Source organism: Podarcis erhardii (assembly GCF_964252035.2).
Source record: "Podarcis erhardii genome assembly, chromosome: 2".
In the NCBI taxonomy this organism is placed as follows: Eukaryota; Metazoa; Chordata; class Lepidosauria; order Squamata; family Lacertidae; genus Podarcis; species Podarcis erhardii.
In genome coordinates, this window is record NC_138498.1 from 105850302 (window position 1) to 105870540 (window position 20239).

The 20239-nt window shown below is 45.1% G+C and overlaps 1 protein-coding gene and 1 long non-coding RNA gene across 2 annotated transcripts in view; one reads left to right on the forward strand and one right to left on the reverse strand.

Moving 5' to 3' along the window:
- FAM107A (family with sequence similarity 107 member A) overlaps nucleotides 1-13354 on the forward strand; it is a 31565-nt gene extending 18211 nt beyond the window's left edge. The window contains exons 2-4 of the mRNA XM_081854033.1: nucleotides 1975-2149; nucleotides 10464-10620; nucleotides 12740-13354. Of these exons, the coding sequence (XP_081710159.1) occupies nucleotides 1975-2149; nucleotides 10464-10620; nucleotides 12740-12847 (440 nt within the window). The 3' untranslated portion in view covers nucleotides 12848-13354. The remainder of the gene's footprint in view (nucleotides 1-1974; nucleotides 2150-10463; nucleotides 10621-12739) is intronic.
- On the reverse strand, nucleotides 7362-10447 carry LOC309337454. Its single transcript, XR_014154318.1, has 3 exons — nucleotides 10015-10447; nucleotides 9680-9786; nucleotides 7362-7637 (listed from the first exon to the last, which is right to left on the reverse strand). It is a non-coding gene; the product is annotated as an uncharacterized lncRNA (long non-coding RNA).
- Nucleotides 13355-20239: the final 6885 nt, after the last annotated feature.

Here is a 20239-nt window from a genome sequence, read left to right on the forward strand (position 1 = left end):
TTTTTTACGTATATGGGTTTTATCAGGTCGTAATTCACTTAATGCTGCCCTGCTTCTTCCTCTTTGCTCAAACTCTGACATTTTCAGTGTTTGGTACAAGCATGCCTGGCAATATCACTATGGCATGCAGGGCATAGACAGTCACAGAAGTGGAGGAATGGGACAGAAAGGTGGGGGGAAATGAAGTTCGAGCTGAATATTTTAGGCAGCATGGCCCAATGGTCAAGGATGACGGGAGTTATTGGGGCTGCCATACTTCTGGATTTTTCCAGACATTACTGGGATTTCAAAGGCGGAAGTGATATCCAGGGGGAATTTCCGGAAAGCTCAACAATTTCGGGGTGTTTTAACCTCAGCAATTCTGGGTTCTTACTAATGAAGAGCTCGACAACTTTCAGGGTGTCCTGGTTTTTTACTTTTTGAAAGATGGCAGCCCTAGAAGTTGTAGCCCCGGCATTTGCAGGGTACCATGTCGTTGCCTACCTTGCTAGAGGGTCGCTCAAAGGACCACCATTCATGCACTGAGGAAGGGAGTGGCACTGAGCCTGCCAGACCCACTCCCACAGCACCCACATTGCTGACCGCCTCTAGGGATCTGGGGCCCAGTGCACACAAGCTGAGAACAGGAGGACCTAAGAACATAAGAAGACCCCTTTTGGATCAGGCCAGTGTCCAGCACCCTGTTCTCCTGTGCCTGTGGGAAGTCAGGGAGCACGGCATGAGCTCAACAGCCCTTTGCCTGCCTGCAATTCCCAGCCACTGGCCTTCGGAAGCACGTTACCTCTGACAGTGGAACATAGCCATCATGGCTGGTAGCCACGGATAAATCTCTTCCATGCAAAGGGGAATTCTGGACCAATCAGGATTCCCATCCCCTTGTATGGGGGGGAGTGTGTTGTGGAGCTCTATGGTTGGTGAACAGTGTGGCTCATGTGTGCAATGCCAGGTTAAATGTAAAGGGACCCCTGACCTTTAGGTCCGGTCATGGCCGACTCTGGGGTTGCGGCACTCATCTCACTTTATTGGCCGAGGGAGCCGGCGTACAGCTTCTGGGTCATGTGGTCAGCATGACTAAGCCGCTTCTGGCAAACCAGAGCAGCGCACGGAAACGCCGTTTACCTTCCCACTGGAGTGGTACCTATTTATCTACTTGCACTGGTGTGCTTTAGAACTGCTAGGTTGGCAGGAGCAGGGACAGAGCAACAGGAGCTCACCCCGTCGTGGGGATTCGAACCACCGACCTTCTGATCAGCAAGTCCTAGGCTCTGTGGTTTAACCCACAGCGCCACCCGCGTCCCTGCAATGCCAGGATACACACAATTATAAATCACAGAGAGAGAGGGAGAGAGAGAGCTTTTTTTCCAGCCAGAACTCAGTTCTGGCACCTCTGAGGTGGACACCATTGCCATTATAAGAGAACAAGGGAGGCGTTTGTAGTGAGTTCCGGCACATTCTTTCAAGAGGTGAGGGGATCTGTGTGGAACTCTCCACACACAGAGTCAAAACATGAGTTGGTCCTCCAAAAGCTTAGAGAGCTCAGTTCAAACGCCATGTAAGAGGTCCAGTGCAAACTGCTTACAGTGGTACCTCGGGTTATGAATTTGTTCTGGAGGTCTGTTCTGAACCTGAAACTGTTCTTAACCTGAAGCACCACTTTACCTAATGGGGCCTCCCGCTGCTGCCACACGATTTCTGTTCTCATCCTGAAGCAAAGTTCTTAACCTGAAGCACTATTTCTGGGTTATCAGAGTCTGTAACCTGAAGCATCTGTAACCTGAAGTGTCTGTAACCCGAGATACCAATGTACATACTGTCATGGAATGACATTGCTCAGGTAGTCTTTATAATCCGGAAGGGCACAGACTTGAGATGATTCATATATACAGTATCTATCTGGAAGAAGAAGAAATAATAATAACCCAGAGGCCTTCTTTCTTTCTTTCTCTCCTCCCCCTCTTTCCCCCTCTCTCCTAGCATCTATGTATACTGAAATACAGAGAGAGAGGCCAGATATTGGGAATATCATGACTCATCCAGATTACATTGACGGAAACCCTGACCTTATCAAACCTAAAAAGCTGCTCAACCCTGTAAGAGCCTCGAAAAGCCATCAAGAACTTCACAGGGAGCTGCTTATGAATCACAAGAGGTGAGGAAAAAGATCCAGCACAGCTGTTTACTGCACCCTAACCTCAAAGTGAGTAGAATTATGAACTAGGAAGAAGAAGCAGGTCCTGTGTTTATGCCACAGTTGTACCGCTGACCTGCATAGTTAGTTCCACTTGTGAAAACTGGAATATGCCATGTCCTTCCATATCCCAGACTATGGATTTTTTTTCCTGTCAGGCCTTTGGCCTGTGAGCTGGGGGGCGGGGGGAGGGAGGATAGATTTTAAGAGTCTTTCTTAGAGCCATATTTTTTTGGTAAAAAAATAATAATTGCAGAATAGAGGCCAGGAGTAATAATAAAGGGCAGGGATTGGTGTGAAGCAAATAGATCCTTCCCTCTAATTAGCATGAGTCTCATTGGGAAATGGCACCTTTTGTAGCTTTTTTCCGCAAGCCACAAGTACTAGGAAGTTGCTCTGTTAAATGAAAAAGAAAGCTGACATTTTAAGCACAGAAGCCTCCACGCACCCACATCCGTGCTAGAACAGAGCTATATAGTCATTTTGAACAGTTGTTATTATTATTATTATTATTTATTTGTACCCCGCCCACCCACAGTGGGCGGCTTCCAACAAAGATTAAAAATACATTAAAATGTCACACATTAAAAACTTCCCTGAACAGGGCTGCCTTCAGATGTCTTCTAAATGTCAGGTAGTTGTTTATCTCTTTGACATCTGTTGAGAGGGTATTCTACAGGGCAGGTGCCACTACCGAGAAGGCCCTCTGCCTGCTTCCCTGTAGCTTTGCTTCTTGCAGTGAGGGAACTGCCAGAAGGCCCTTGGCGCTGGACCCCAGTGTCCGGGCAGAACGATGGGGGTGGAGACACTCCTTCAGGTATATCAGGAGCAATTAGGGTAGTACACCATAGCTGAGCAGTAGGGCATGTGCTTTATAATGTTTATATGAAGAAATTCCCTGGCGCCCCCGCTTTAAAGGATCAGGTAGCAAGTGGCTCCTCCACAGACCCTGGTCTGCCCCTGCTAGTCATGGAGCATGATGGGGAAATCGATGGACCAGCCAGGCTTCTGATAATCCATGCCAGATTCTGGAATTCTAGCCCTGGAATCAATGTGAATGTCTCCATAACTATTCCGATTAGCACAGGCAGGCCTTTCCTTTTAAAATTTATCCATCTTTACTCTTTCGTTCCCGCCCTTTTAACATTCACCTGCTGGTCCATCGTACTACAATGTCCGTAGCTCTTTTGTTTCTCTTTTAAAAAAATAAATAAATCATTATTTAAAATCACAAAGCCTGAATGGGCACGCACTCCTACACCAGAGGAGAAGCCTGCACACGATTCAGGTCACGTTTCATAATCTCGCCTTGGGTTCTTGCAGCGTCAATAGAGCCAGAAGAACGTCAGCTCCCGCCCGAGATTTCCCCAAACTTTCCGAAGAGGTACATATATTCATAGATGAAAGGAAGACAGGGTTCCTAGATAAAAGGAAGCAGAAGAGCTGGTAAATATCCTGTCCGCTTCCAAGCCACATCCGCTAGCATTGTTTGTTTTCTGAAGCATGAATCTTGTTTGAAAAGGGCAGGCAGGGGGCAGTTAGGCTATGGAGTGAGCTGTTCAGATTGGATCATTAGCATACTGTATGTATTTATTCGTGCATTCGTTCATTTATAAATTTGTATTCCACCTTTCAGGGCAAAAAAACAACAACACCCTCCCTAGCTGGCTTAGAACAAGAACAATCATTTCTGGTGGGTGGCTAGAAAAGAGCTGTAGCTCAGAGGTAGTGGGTCTGCTTTGAATGCAGAAGATTCCTCGTTCAGGCCCTGACATTCCTGCCTAAAACTCTGGCGAGCTTCTGCCAGTCAATGTAGGCAGTATTGAGGTAGATGATCCCCCCCATAGGCACCCCATAGGCACTAGGGGTGCGGGGCACCCGGGCGCCGGGCTCTCAGGGCATAGCTGTCAACTTACAGATTTTAAAATAAAGGACCAGCAGCCTCGAAACTAAGGGATCAGCAGCCAAAATAAGGGATTTTCTGAGCACAGGTATGTTCAACTTCTGAGCCCCTCCAAGCCAAAGGCAGAAAGCTCAGCCAGCAGCCAAACGAAGCCTCAAGCGGTGGTTCCCACAGCGCAGCAACCCGACAAAGGGGATGCAGCAAGGAAAACCACCGTCACCTCTCCGCTGGGAAGCGCTGAGCCAAGGCGAGTCCCCAGGCAACGCTGCCGATTTGATCGGCACAAGGCATGCAAGCTCCACCCCCCAGTCGTTCTTCGACTCCTTATTGGGTGAGCAACGCAGCCAAGCAACACACTTGGAGCCTCCCTCCTCCCTGGCCGGCAGGGAGGGAGGGAGAGGAGCTGCTTCCTTTGAAACCCGGGAAATTTAAGGGACATCATCAATAGGGGACAGCAGCGGGACAAGGCGCTGAGATAAGGGACTTTCCCGCCAAATAAGGGACGGTTGACAGCTATGTCTCAGGGGCACCAGGCTGAGAGTCCAGAGCCCCAAAGTTGAGCCCAGGGAAGAGCCCGCCTGTTGGTTGGGGCACCGCGGTGGGCTCAAACTCTGCACCATGAGTTCGGGGGCGACTGAGCCAGTGAGATGCTGAGGCGGCCGACCAGCTCCTCCCTCCTGCACGCCTGGGACTGGGGAACCTGGGGGGGGGGTGCCAGGTGGATTTTTGCACCCCGGCACCGCATATGCTTAAGACAGCCCTGTAGATGATGGACCAATGGCCTGGCTCAGTTTATTTTTATATATATATATATAATATTTATTAATGGTTGTTTTTTTTAATTACAACACAAACAAAAAAAAATATCACATTTTATAACATATTTTCTTATCCTCTTTGGACTTCCTCACATCTCCCGCTCCTACGTTCCAAAATATAAAAAATTAATCCAGCAATTTATCACCTTATCCCCACCTTACAATCTAAATTTCCAATATTATATCTTGAATTTTAGATATATTCATTTCACTTTTTAAAACGTTTAATTTAGCCTAATCATTATCTAAAAATTGATTTTTTCCTAAATTTAACTTGTCTTCATAATTCACTTTATCTAATTCAATGGTGCCAAATTGTTTGTGATCAAGCATCCTCCTTAACATTCATACAATTTACAATATTTTTGCAAATAGTCCTTAAATTTCTTCCAATCTTCTTCCACCGTCTCCTCTCCCAGGTCTCGGATTCTGCCAGTCATCTCGGCCAGTTCCATATAGTCTATCAGTTGCATCTGCCATTCTTCCAGTGTGGGTAGATCTTGGGTTTTCCAATGCTTAGCATCGAGTATCCTTGCTGCTGTTGTTGCATACATGAAAAATGTTCGATCCTTCTTTAACACCCCTTGGCCAACAATACCCAAAAGGAAGGCCTCTGGTTTCTTAAGGAAGGTATACTTAAATACCTTTTTCAGTTCATTATATATCATTTCCCAGAAAGCCTTCACCTTGGGGCAAGTCCACCAAAGGTGAAAGAACGTTCCTTCATTTTCCTTACATTTCCAACACTTATTATCAGACAAGTGGTATATTTTTGCAAGTTTGACTGGGGTCATGTACCATCTATATATCATTTTCATTACATTTTCTTTCAAAGCATTACATGCAGTGAAGTTCAGCCCAGTAGTCCATAACTTTTCCCAGTCCTCAAACATAATATTATACCCAATGTCCTGTGCCCACTTTATCATAGTCGATTTAACCATTTCATCTTGTGTGTTCCATTTTAACAGCAAGTTATACATTCTTGAGAGTACCTTAGTCTTAGGCTCTAACAGTTCCGTTTCTAGCTTCGATTTTTCCACCTGGAATCCTAACTTTTTATCAAGTTTAAAACTTCTTTAATCTGAGCATAGTGTAACCAATCTCGCACTTTGTCTTTCATTTTCTCCTGACTCTGCAATTTCCAGTTATCTCCATCTTTTTCTAATATTTCCCAATACTTCGGCCATTTGGCCTCCATATTGAGTCTTTTCCGGGCCTTAGCTTCCAATGGTGAAAGCCACCTTGGAGTTTTGTTTTCCAATAAGTCTTTGTATTTTGTCCAGACATTAAACACTGCTTTTCTGACAATATGGTTCTTGAAATTCTTGTTAATCTTAACCTTGTCATACCATAAATATGCATGGGCCTGGCTCAGTTTAAGGCAGATTCCTATGTTCCTCTGTAGATACAATTAAGACAGCCCCCAAATCCAGATAATAATGGCAGCAGCTAACAACCAGCATGCTTACCTGTGGAGCTAGGAGCTCCTTTTATTCCATGCTGTGTGTATCCTGCCTGCTTCCATCTGATAAGATTAGGATCTGGCACAGAATTCATCATCTTCACAATCTTAATACCTACCTGTGCTGGAAGCGTATTGGTTTTAATACCAGTTTAATTGTTGCAACATCTTCGAAACGGTCTCAGGCCTGAAGCATGTTTAGTGCCCATCTAAATACAGCAGAGATCTTGGAGATCTGCAGTTGCCTCAGCAGGCAACATACCAGATCTGAAGGAATCTGCAGGTTCTGGTCCCCCTGCCCCAGGATCTGATCCCTATCTCCAGGTTGAAAATCCAAGGCAAGTTATTGAGTGCCCTCTACTTAGGAACAGATTTTTGCTCTCCTCTTCTGTGGGTCCTCAGCACTTGCTTTTAGCTGTACAGTGGTACCTTGGTTCTCAAACTTAATCCATTCCGGAAGTCCGTTCCAAAACCAAAGTGTTCCGAAACCAAGGCGCGCTTTCCCATAGAAAGTAATGCAAAATGATTACTCTGTTCCAAACTTTTAAAAACAACCCCAAAAACAGCAGTTTAACATGAATTTTACTATCTAACGAGACCAACGATCCATAAAATGAAAGCAATAATCAATGTGCTGTACTATAAAATAAAAAAGGCAGTATTGTAGATGATCAAAATTACAATTTTCCCCCCTTACCTGTACTGATGGTAGTCATTGTTTGGATGGGGGGCTTTTATTCATTTCCGCAGTCACACAATCCATCAAACGGTAGCTGAACTGGGTTCCACACAGTCACAAAAACAAATTAACTGGAAAAGCCTCAAAAACAAAAACGCAAAATAAATAGCAAAAACAAAAGCACCAAACTTAATCCGTTCTGGAAGTCTGTTTGACGTCCGTAATGTTCAAAAATCAAGCCACACCTTCTGATTGGTGCAGGTGGCCCGGAAACAACAGCCACATTGGACGTTCGGCTTCCAAAAAAAGTTTGAAAACCGGAACACTTCCGGGTTTTTGGTGTTTGAGAACCAAGGTGTTTGAAAACCAAGGTACCACTGTATATATCTATTTCACAAGCTTCGACATAGAAGAGGTCCTCTCTAAGACTCCCATCTACACTATACTTTAAAAACCGTATCATACCTCTTTATCCAGTCAGGGCTTCCTCCGAAGAATCCTGGCATCTGTCGTTTGTTAAGGGTGCTGGGAGTTTGCCGGTTTGCCTCACAGAGTTGCAGTGGTTTAACAGTCAGCTCATCTTCCTAGGGAACAAACCACAATCCCCAGGGTTAGTTGTGGAGTGGGGAGGAGGCATGACTATAGAGTGAAGATGTTGCCTTATACAGCGAGACCATTGGTCCCTCCAGTCCAGACATGATTGACCATGTTCTCCAAGCTCTCTGCCAGTTCATTTGATGTTTATTGTTGTTGTTAAAAACAGTCAAGATCCTGATAAGCTGCAAGGGACGTCATCTGAGCAGGGTGACCAAAACATCACAGAATGCATACAGTAGCATTAGAGCAAAAAACCCATTCAAACACACCACACTGACTAAGGCCACACATCCGCACCACACAGTTATAGCACTCTTATGCCACATTAACAGCCATTGAATCCTGACCCAACTTTGCTCAAGTCAGTATGATGGGCAACGGCCACTGCTTACAGTACTGAACTTCAGAGCAGATCAATTTGTGCAGGAACTATTTGCAGCAAAAGCTGCCAGAGGTATTCTAGTGTAAGATTATTGGTTGAATTCCTCCCCCTGCTGGTGGATGGTAAAGTGGCTGAGATTTATTTTTATTTTTTTAAGTTGGTCAAACTTTGAAATGTTATGCTTAATTAAAACATTTTCTTTTTACACTTTTTCCATACGATTTTAAGGGTACACCCAGTTGATCACAGAGAGTAGCAAGGCAGGAAATAATTTTGGATAAAGCTTTTGCGCTGATGCGTGATTTGTCATACATAAAGTTGCCTCACTGATCAAATATTCTCAAATATTTTTCATTGTCATGAAGTGGGACCTCCAGGAGTCTGTAACTTTCCTTTTTCCCATTCATTCATTTCTTATATTTCTATGCTGCTTTTCACTCTCATGAGTCACAAAGTGGCTTACATACGATAAATAATAACATAGCAGAACATCACAATTGCAACACAGATGATATACAAATTGCCAAGTCATCAATAAAGTGATCACCTCCTATAAAACATTAACAAAACAACTTTGAAAATATAGAGAAAACCGCAAGAAAAAGCATATTATAAAGTTCACAAAGTGCTTACAATCCACAAAGTGCTTACAATCCACAAAACAGTACAGTGGTACCTTGGGTTAAGAACTTAATTCGTTCTGGAGGTCCGTTCTTAACCTGAAACTGTTCTTAACCTGAGGTGCCACTTTAGCTAATGGGTCTCCTGCTGCTGCCACGCCGCCACCATGCTTTTTCTGTTCTCAACCTGAAGCAAAGTTCTTAACCCGAGGTACTATTTCTGGGTTAGCGGAGTCTGTAACCTGAAGCGTCTGTAACCTGAGGTACCACTGTATTAACACCAATATTAACAACAATATTAATAAACAAGCAAGCAAAAAACGAACTAAGCACTGCTGAATTCTCTCTCTCTCTCTCTCTCTCCCTCTCTCCCTCTCTCCCCACCTCCCCATGACTCATAGTCTTCTACTCAGTTCATCAAAAAACACATTCACATTATGGTCATAATAGCAACTTCCTTCTGAAATCTCTGAGGGCTGAAGTGTGGGGCAAGGCAGGTGGAAAAAGCCCTTGCCTGGTGGCCAGCACAGAGTCCCCTTCCCCTTCCCTGCCGTTGGGTCATTTTTAGACTCTGAACTTCATAGAATCATAGAGTTGGAAGAGACCACAAGGGCCATCGAGTCCAACCCCCTGCCAAGCAGGAAACAATCTTATGGGGTTGGGGAATGCCCTTTAGGTGGCCATGTGCATTGCCTTGCTTACTCTAAAAAGTGGCAAGCCAGCCCTCCTCTGTCTTGGGGAGTGGGAGCTCCTGCTTATTCCACTTGGTGGGGAAATGGTACCTTCAGTCTTAACCCCCTGCCCTGCCAGCAACCACAAATTCCCATCACTTTCTTTCTGGCCAATGGAACTGTTCCTGTGCCCAGTCAGCCTGAATTGGTTACCAGGAAGATGCCACCAGACACCTCCTGTCATATTCTTGGCTGAGAGGAAGGCACAGCACATGGTTGACCATACCACTAATCCACTACCATTCCACACACACATTAGGGTGCCAAATGGTAAAGAGGACAGGTTTTTGTAGCACCTTTAAGCAACACCTGTTGAAATTCTAAGACACAGATAGATAAGTCGCCTCTCATCATCTTCGATTTCAGACCGCGTGCTGCACAAAACAAAACAATACAGTGGTACCTCAGGTTACAGACGCTTCAGGTTACAGACTCTGCTAACCCAGAAATAGTACCTCAGGTTAAGAACTTTGCTTCAGGATGAGAACAGAAATCATGCTTTGGCGGCTCAGCGGCAGCAGGAGGCCCCATTAGCTAAAGTGGTGCTTCAGGTTAAGAACAGTTTCAGGTTAAGAACGGACCTCCGGAACTAATTAAGTACTTAACCCAAGGTACCACCATATAATAAAACACAGAACTGAATTAAAGTAGCAGGTTGGAGACAGCTGCATAATCAGGAAAGGGAAGAAATGTTTTCTTAAATTTCTGGGTAAATAAAAATGTTAGTTCGGCACCTGAAGGCCAGCAATGTGGGCATCAGGCGACTCTCTTTATGGAAATGATTCCATAGCTGGGGCACCTTTGTCCATAATCACTATACCTAAGTAGTTTTTCAAAAGGCAGTCCTTTACACGCCTACCTGGGAGTACGTCCCATTGAACTCACTGGGATGTCTTTCTTAGCAGTAGACATATGTAGGATTGCAACACAAGGATGCAATGCTTTGCCCACTTTTCTTGCAGTAAGCACCATTGAATTCTGGGGATTACTTTTGAGCAGGGTTGCCCTGTTTGTTTCCCCGCAGGACACAACCATTTGCATCCTTAATTAACCTGCCCCTTTTCCCTCCTCGGTTCACAGAGGCTTGGGAGTCGAGAGCAAACCAGAACTGCAGCGAGTTCTGGAGCATCGGCGGCGGAACCAGCTGATCAGGCAGAGGAAAGAAGAGGAAGAGGCGAAGAAGTTGAAATCTCCCTTTGAGCAAGAGCTGCTGAAGAGGCAACAGAAGCTGGACCAGGTAGGACGCAGTTCTGAAATCTTGTTGCAATAAACCACATCAGAAGTACAGAGAAATCCACCCTGTATTTATTCTTAACAACCACATGGTGCTCTTCAGTCTTTTCACAAACAACTCTGCATTGGTAGGTTAGGGGAAGCATCTGTGAGTTTTTATGCGCAGTGCTGCTGTCGAGCTTCATACCATTGGCAAAGGGCACCCCTACTCCCCAGTCCTTGACTTGACATCGTGCAATTTACCTTTGCTCAAAACTCACAGGAATATGCCTCAAGCTTTCACCTGATGATCTGGATAAACCCTTTTGATCCAGGTTCTGCCGTCCGTAATGGGATTGCAACCACCAGGCCGCCTAAGCCTCCTGCCCCAGCAGCAGAGCAGCTGTTTTTCTATCCTGGTTTAATCCCCAGATTTTAACACCACTTACAAGCTCTTCAATCCCCTTGAAGTCACCGAGAGCTCTAAGCTTGTAAACACCAGTTCAGGATTTCAAATTTTTTAAACCAGCCTGGCGAAACAGGGAAGGCAACCAAAACATTGCGCATTGCACTCTTACCGGATAGAGATCTTAATTAAATTTTCGGCAGAGCGCCACACACATCTCTTGAAGGCACAATTATCAACATGTTCATCCTTCTTGTTTTCATTAACACAGGCTGCTCGCTTCTCTCACGCTAACTGGTAATTGCAGACATCGCTTAGTGGATGTTCCATGGCTTGGAAGACGCGTAGCGTGAGCTTAGCTGGAAATCTGCTGTAATTAAGTGCTTTTATTTTTTTGGTTTTTTTAAAAAAAAACATACCCCAATACAATTTAAACGAAATACTCTCCTCCTCAAGCATTTAATTAAGAGTTCTTAACTCCTTTTATTTTATTTTATTTTAAAGCCTCCTGATTATTACGATTATTAATTACTATTGTCTCAACTCAACCTGATTTCAGCAATTTCTTAATTATTCTGGCTTATTTGCGATTAAAGCTATTTGCTAGACAGGCAAAATAGAAGATCCGAGCATCCCTTTTCCCCCTCCACTTAAAGCTTTTCGCAGCTGCCTTTCATTAGAAAAGGGGGGGAAGTGTAGATGGTGCAAGAGCAGGACTTTGAATGGGAAGAGATCAAAATGCATTCTCCCCGTACCTTAGTGGTACAGCATCTGCTATACTTGCAGAATGGTCAGTCCCTGGCATCTCCAGGTAGGGCAGAGAGGGACCCTAGTCTGACCCCAAGGCTGGAGTGGGGCTGCCAATGAGCGTATACAGTACATTCCAAGGAGGTTCGTGCTGCTAATTAGCCTTCCTTCTCATTCTACATCCTGCCTTTCTCAAACCAGAGAAGGGGATTATTTTGGCATAGGGTGGCAAGGAGGGCCACCCCTGCAAAACCATCCCCCACTCCCCACCAATGAACCTCCTGTTTGTAGAAACCTCTGACTGGAATGTAGCCTGCTTGTACAGTGACCCCATGGACCAGAGCACACCAGGCACTCCTGTCTTCCACTGCCCCCCGCAGTTTGGTCAAACTCATGTTGGTCGCTTTGAGAACACTATCCAGCCATCTCGTCCTCTGTCGTCCCCTTCTCCTTGTTCCCTCCATCTTTCCCAACATCAGGGTCTTTTCCAGGGAGTCTTCTCTTCTCATGAGGTGGCCAAAGTATTGGAGCCTCAGCTTCAGGATCTGTCCTTCCAGTGAGCACTCAGGGCTGATTTCCTTCAGAATGGATAGGTTTGATCTTCTTGCAGTCCATGGGACTCTCAAGAGTCTCCTCCAGCGCCATAGTTCAAAAGCATCAATTCTTTAGCGATCAGCCTTCTTGATGGTCCAGCTCTCACTTCCATACCTCACTACTGGGAAAACCATAGCTTTAACTATAAGGACCTTTGTCGGCAAGGTGATGTCTCTGCTTTTTAAGGTATGCTGATCTGCAAATGTTTCTCGGATGAAGAGTGGGATTAAAATATCTTTAAATAGATAATAATAGAGAGAATGCTGGGGGCCTGATGGAGAGACATGTAGAGCTGCATTTCTGCCATCCCAGCCTGAGGTCTCCCTCCCCTTTCTCCACATACAAAGACATACACAGTTTTATTAATGTATATATCCCTCCTTTCTTCTCCCATCAGTTGGAGAGGGAGCAAGAGAAGCAAGAAGAAAATGCGCCAGAGTTTATTAAAGTAAAAGAGAACCTGAGGAGGACATCAACGCTAACTGGGGCGGAGAAGGTCGCCTAGCGGATGGGAGCAGCTGAGACCAGAATGGAAGAGGAGGACCTTCTCTGCTCGCTTGAATACCTACATGCTGACATCTTCTTATATGGTGGACATTCACAGTTACGTCTTTGGGGCTGCTTACTGTTTATTAACGCTTGCTCCGGTAGAAACTCCCCACCATGGGCTTTTGCTGTACATCTAGGAAGGAATAACATCGGTGTGGGGGGGCTGGGAAAGTTTGTGATGCTATGCTAGTAGAAGCGTTTGGGTGGGGAGTAATAATAATGGCCTGAGCCTTCCTCTCGAGTAAACAGGCAATGTTGATGCCCTATCCCATCCCTTGTTAGCTCTGGGCTTAAACCTTGGAAATGCAATGTGTGGGCGATGGTCTATGAAGAATAGGCTGCCATATCAATGCCAGGGCTTCAAGACGCTCAGCAGCAGAAACTAATGGTTGTAACAAATTTCAGGCTCAGTCAAGCTAATTTTTGGAGTAGCTTGTTGGAAACCCAGAGAACGGGGCCAAAATCGAAAGAAACAAAAAAGGGAAGAGGCTATCAGAGCCAACTAACTGCTAGAGCTCACTCAGCTACGCTTTTGTCACTTTCTGCTGTGTCGAAGCAACACCCACCCAGAAAATGCAACCATGTCAATAAGCGTGTGGGTTTCTGTACTTCACTTGAAGTTCGTGAAAGGCTCCCAGGTCGAAACCCCCACTTGAAACCTCAGAAAGCCACGGCTGGCCTGTGTAGACAGTACTGAGTGACAGGCCAATGGTCTGACTCACGATAAGGCAAGCCTCCTATTGCACCGCTGAGATGGAGGTGGAAGCATGTTGTGTCTCTTAGTGTCTATGAGGATGTATTGGTCCTTTCTTAGATTCAGTCGTAAAATAACACTCGCGTTTCTTTCTGCAACTTAACATGTTACTACAGAAAGAGCAGGCCCGGGTTACAGTATATCATGCGGTCAGATGCAAAAACTTCTCAACCCTCATGCTCTGACATGGGGAGCAGGGATCATATTCCAGAAGGGGCCTTTAGGAGCTGTGTGGAAGGAATAAGAAACCATGCCTACAAATGTGTTGCTTTCAGAATATGGAGGAAGAAAATAGTGGTCTCAGAGAGACGGTGGTGGCCTAATAAGAATCACGGCAGCTGCATAGAGGGGGCCTGAGGGGGCCACACAGAGGCCTGTTTGTGGACTCAGGTCAATGGCCTAACTCAGGCATAGCCAAACTTGGCCCTCCAGCTGTTTGGGGACTACAGTTCCCATCATCCCTGACCATTGGTCCTGTTAGCTAGAGATGATGGGAGTTGTAGTCCCCAAACCGTCTCCACCAAGGAGGAGACAGGGGACTCCCCTGAGAAGGAGGCTAGTTCACCAACACAGGAGCCAGATATATGGAGAAACGTGACTCAAAGAAGTAGGAGGCCCAGGGTTCGCTCTGATTGTTTAGAAATACACAATCGCTTTGAGGTCCTCTCCCCTAGAATGGAAGACGAAGAGCAGACTCCATTTGAGGATCTCTCCCTCGTTACAGTCGATCAGGTATATGAAGACGAGCAGCAAAGTCAGTCCTCAGGGAATGTGCAGGCGACCTTGGAACGGACAGATCACGGAAGAACCCCGACCAAACCTAAGAGGAGGCGTGTAGTGGTGATAGGGGATTCCCTACTGAGGGGAACAGAAGCAGTGATCTGTGGGCCTGACAAGATGTCTCGGGAAGTGTGCTGTCTCCCCGGGGCTAAGATCCAAGATGTAACTGAACGACTACAAGGAATCATAAAACCCACTGACAAATACCCCTTCCTCTTGGTTCATGTGGGAACCAATGACACTGCAAGCAATAGCCTCCAGAAGATCAAAAGAGACTATGAGGCTCTGGGCAGGAAATTGAAGCAATTAAATGCACAAGTTGTCATCTCATCTGTCCTCCCAGTTGAACGACGTGGCCCAGGGAGAGAGAGAAAAATAGTGGAAGTGAACAGCTGGCTTCGTAAATGGTGTAAACAGGAACGGTTTGGATTCTTAGATCACGGACTGCAGTTTCTTGAAGATGGACTTCTGGCAAGCGATGGGCTGCACCTCACAACGGTTGGGAGGAATGTTTTTGCCAAAAATCTCAGAAACCTCATCAGGAGGGCTTTAAACTGACTAATGTGGGGGAGGAAGACAGTGCTCCTGAAGGTAGGAGTCTATCAATTGATGAACATGATCATCCAAATGTCATAGACCAAATGGAGCAAACAGCACGCAGACCTAGTGGTGGGAGGAAAAAATCCTTAAATAAGAGACATGGGGGAATGATTAATGGACTTCAATGTCTGTACACTAATGCGCAAAGCATGGGAAATAAACAAGATGAGCTTGAGCTCTTGGTACAGCAAACTAAATATGACATAATAGGCATCACTGAAACCTGGTGGGATAAGTCCCATGACTGGAATGTAATAATGGAGGGATACAATCTATTTCAGAGAAACAGACCAGACAAGAAAGGAGGAGGAGTGGCATTATATGTCAGGGATGTGTATACCTGTGAAGAGATCCAAGATTTAGAACCTCAAAGCCAAAGTGAGAGCATTTGGGTCAAAATTAAGGGAGAGATGAATAACAGGGACCTCATTGTGGGAGTTTACTATAGATCCCCAAGCCAAACGGAGGACATAGATGATGCCTTCCTGGAACAGATGGCCAAGCATGCAAAAGGAAGGGAGATAGTAGTAATGGGGGACTTCAATTACCCAGATATTTGCTGGATGTCAAACTCAGCCAAGAGCATAAGGTCAAACAGATTCCTCACTGGCCTTGCAGACAACTTTGTTGTCCAGAAAGTGGGAGAAGCAACAAGAGGAACAGCCATTTTAGATCTGGTCCTAACCAATGTTGATGACCTGGTTAGTGGGGTAGAAGTGGAAGGATCATTAGGCGCGAGTGATCATGCTCTTCTGAAGTTTACTATACAGCGGAAAGGAGCAGCCAAGCATACTAGGACTCAATTTCTTGACTTTAAGAAAGCTGACTTCATAAAACTTCATAAAACTAAAAGGAAAGGGAGTTCATGATGGCTGGGAGTTTGTTAAGAGGGAGATAGTAAAAGCACAACTTCAGGCAATACCAATGAGACGGAAACATGGAAGGTGCCTAAAGAAGCCAGGGTGGCTATCTAAAGAACTTTTAACTGAGTTAAGATTAAAAAAGGATGTGTACAAAAAATGGAAAAGGGGGGAAACCACCAAAGAGGAATTCAAACAAATAGCCAGCATGTGTAGACACAAAGTCAGAAAAGCTAAAGCACAGAATGAACTCAGGCTTGCTAGAGAGGTTAAAAGCAACCAAAAAGGCTTTTATGGGTATGTTCGTAGCAAAAGGAAGAACAAAGAAACAGTGGGGTCACTCAGAGGAGAAGATGGTGAAATGCAAACAGGGGACACAGAAAGGGCTGAACTCCTCAATGCCTTCTTTGCCTCAGTCTTCTCCGATAAAGAAAACAATGCCCGACCTGAAGAATTTGGAGCAAATGATTCAGCAGAGGAAACACAGCCCAGAATAACTAAGGAGATAGTACAAGAATACTTGGCTAGTTTAGATGTATTCAAGTCTCCAGGGCCATATGAACTGCATCCAAGAGTATTAAAAGAACTGGCAGGTGTGATCTCAGAACCACTGGCAGTCATCTTTGAGAATTCCTGGAGAACAGGCGAAGTCCCGGCAGACTGGAGGAGGGCAAATGTTGTCCCTATTTTCAAAAAGGGGAAAAGAGAGGACCCAAATAATTACCGCCCAGTCAGTCTGACATCAATACCAGGAAAGATTCTGGAGCAGATCATTAAGCAAACAGTTTGTGAGCACCTAGAAAGGAATACTGTGATCACCAATAGTCAGCATGGATTTCTGAAAAATAAGTCGTGTCAGACTAACCTGATCTCATTTTTTGACAGAATTACAAGCCTGGTAGATGAAGGGAACGCAGTGGATGTAGCCTACCTTGATTTCAGCAAGGCATTTGACAAGGTGCCCCATGATATTCTTGTAAAGAAGCTGGTAAAATGCGGTCTTGACTATGCTACCACTCAGTGGATTTGTAACTGGCTGACTGACCAAACCCAAAGGGTGCTCATCAATGGTTCCTCTTCATCCTGGAGAAGAGTGACTAGTGGGGTGCCACAGGGTTCTGTCTTGGGCCTGGTCTTATTCAACATCTTTATCAACGACTTGGATGATGGACTCAAGGGCATCCTGATCAAATTTGCAGATGACACCAAACTGGGAGGGGTGGCTAACACCCCAGAGGACAGGATCACACTTCAAAACGACCTTGACAGATTAGAGAACTGGGCCAAAACAAACAAGATGAATTTTAATAGGGAGAAATGTAAAGTATTGCACTTGGGCAAAAAAAAATGAGAGGCACAAATACAAGATGGGTGACACCTGGCTTGAGAGCAGTACATGTGAAAAGGATCTAGGAGTCTTGGTTGACCACAAACTTGACATGAGCCAACAGTGTGACGCGGCAGCTAAAAAAGCCAATGCAATTCTGGGCTGCATCAATAGGAGTATTGCATCTAGATCAAGGGAAGTAATAGTGCCACTGTATTCTGCTCTGGTCAGACCTCACCTGGAGTACTGTGTCCAGTTCTGGGCACAACAGTTCAAGAAAGACACTGACAAACTGGAACGTGTCCAGAGGAGGGCAACCAAAATGGTCAAAGGCCTGGAAACGATGCCTTATGAAGAACGGCTAAGGGAGCTGGGCATGTTTAGCCTGGAGAAGAGGAGGTTAAGGGGTGATATGATAGCCATGTTCAAATATATAAAAGGATGTCACATAGAGGAGGGAGAAAGGTTGTTTTCTGCTGCTCCAGAGAAGCGGACACGGAGCAATGGTTCCAAACTACAAGAAAAAAGATTCCACCTAAACATTAGGAAGAACTTCCTGACAGTGAGAGCTGTTTGACAGTGGAATTTGCTGCCAAGGAGTGTGGTGGAGTCTCCTTCTTTGGAGGTCTTTAAGCAGAGGCTTGACAACCATATGTCAGGAGTGCTCTGATGGTGTTTCCTGCTTGGCAGGGGGTTGGACTCGATGGTCCTTGTGGTCTCTTCCAACTCTATGATTCTATGATTCTATTCTATGATTCTATGATTCAAACAGCTGGAAGGCCAAGTTTGGCCATGTCTGCCCTAAGTAGTCCAGCACCCTGTTCTCACAGAGGGAGACCCTTAGGCAGGTCCTGAGTTCAAGAGTGCTCTCCTCTCCTGTGGTTTCCCCGCCACAGATTTTCAGGAGCCGTACTGCCTCAGACCGTGGAGACAGATAGCTATTGTGGCTTGTAGCCTTCACCATGAATCTGCTGGATCCTCTTTTAAAAGCTTCTGAGTTAGTGGCTGTTGCTGACTCCCGTGTGAGGGAGCTTCATGGTTTAACTGCACTGCATGAAGAAGGAGCAGTTCTATTGCACATAAAAGTAATTCCCTTATCTTTATTTCTTTGTTTAAAAAAAGTAGGTCCCTTCCAGCTGTCAGATCGTAGTTCCTTTCCCCCTCAGTGGTACAACATGAATTGGGTGGGGAATTCTTCTTAAAGCAAGAAACAAAAGTTGAGAAATATTCCCCCCATGGAAGAATTTAGAATAGTACTGTAATGAGAAGTTGGTTCAAAGAGAGTCTCAAAGTGCCTTCACACAGGAAGGCTTGGCTTGGGACCAATTAATTCATAATACAACCTACTGGTAGATATTAGGAATTTGTGTGTGTGAACACTGGGGCTCGCCATTCCAAATGTTCTGGAACAAGCCGGGGCACCAAGTCTGAAGGCTATGCAGAGATCTTTCTTGGGCGGTGTTTTAACAGCACCTAGGGATCTTGTACTATACGAGTCAGAATTCAGCCTATACAGAGGTACTGGAAATTGTGCTTCCCAAAATGTCTGTTACTTTCCCTCGAAAGCGCATATTATTCTTATTTTTACCCCAAAGAAACTCATTCTGTACCCTACTTAGGTATACTGTGCTATATAAACATAGTGATATCTGTGCACCTGCTGCATGTATATTATTGCACATGTTCATATTAACAACTTAACTGCCACCATTGCTTTCTTGGGGAGAGAACATTTTATCAAGAAGAAAAAAACAGAACAAAACCTGAATTGATGAGTAATTGTATATTTTGCTAGATATTCTATGAATGAAAACATCCGGCAGCCAAAATAAACTGATTTCGTTTTTCTAAGGAACGGATGATCTTTTAAATCTACAACTTCAGGCTTAATCAAGGCGGGTGCTTCAACTTTCGTGGTCTTCCCCCCAGGTCACCACATTTTAATTAAGAGTTGCACACTGGGATCTCCACCCAGGACCCATCTAGGGAGAAAGAAAGCATAGAGAGGGAGACCAGGAGCCACATTCCTCTCTGGGCAATGTTCTGCTGGCGGTGGACACAATCAGAGAAGAAAGTGGACAGAGCAAAAATGTAGCTTTTATCTTCATATAGTTGGCTAGTTTCTATGCAGCAGGGCCCCTGTGCCCCTCACAGAGCTGCAATTACTGGAGTGGTTTAACAATCAATGCATCTTCAAGAGGAAATCTGAGAACTGTAGCCTCTGTGAGGGAAAGAGGGGCTCCTAACCAACTCTAACCAACGACAGCTTAACAAACTACAGCTCTCAGAACTCTGTGCGGAAAAGCCACAATTTTTAAAAAAGTAATAATAATAATAATAATAATAATAATAATAATAATAATAATAATACCCCGCCCATCTGGCTGGGTTTCCCCAGCCACTCTGGGCGGCTTCCAACAGAATATTAAAATACAATAACCTATTAAACATTAAAAGCTTCCCTAAACAGGGCTGCCTTCAGATGCCTTCTAAAAGTCTGGTAGTTGTTTATCTCTTTGACATCTGGTGGGAGGGCGTTCCACAGGGCGGGTGCCACTACCAAGAAGACCCTCTGCCTGGCTCCCTATAACTTGGCTTCTCGCAGTGAGGGAACCACCAGAAGGCCTTCGGCACTGGACTTCCAGAAGGCCCTCGGCACTGGACGATGGGGGTGGAGACGCTCCTTCAGGTGTACTGGACTGAGGCCGTTTAGGTCAGCACCAACACTTTGAATTTTGCTTGGAAAGTGGCTTTCAATGTGTGGTGTAAAAGCAGCCTCTGTCTAATTCCCTTTCTGTTTCTGTGTGTGAGGCAGAAAGAGGCTGCATCTACACAGCTTTTTTAAAAAAAAAATGCTCTGGAAATGCTCTGGAGAAAACCATTTTAAAGCTCGCAATGGAAAATTTCATAGAGTTCTTATTTCAGCTCTACAGCACCATCTGGTGTCAAAGTGTTAAAACGCATTTATAACTTCTTTTTCTTTTACTAATGTAGCTTGAGCTTGAGCCCAAAGATCATTCCTCGAGG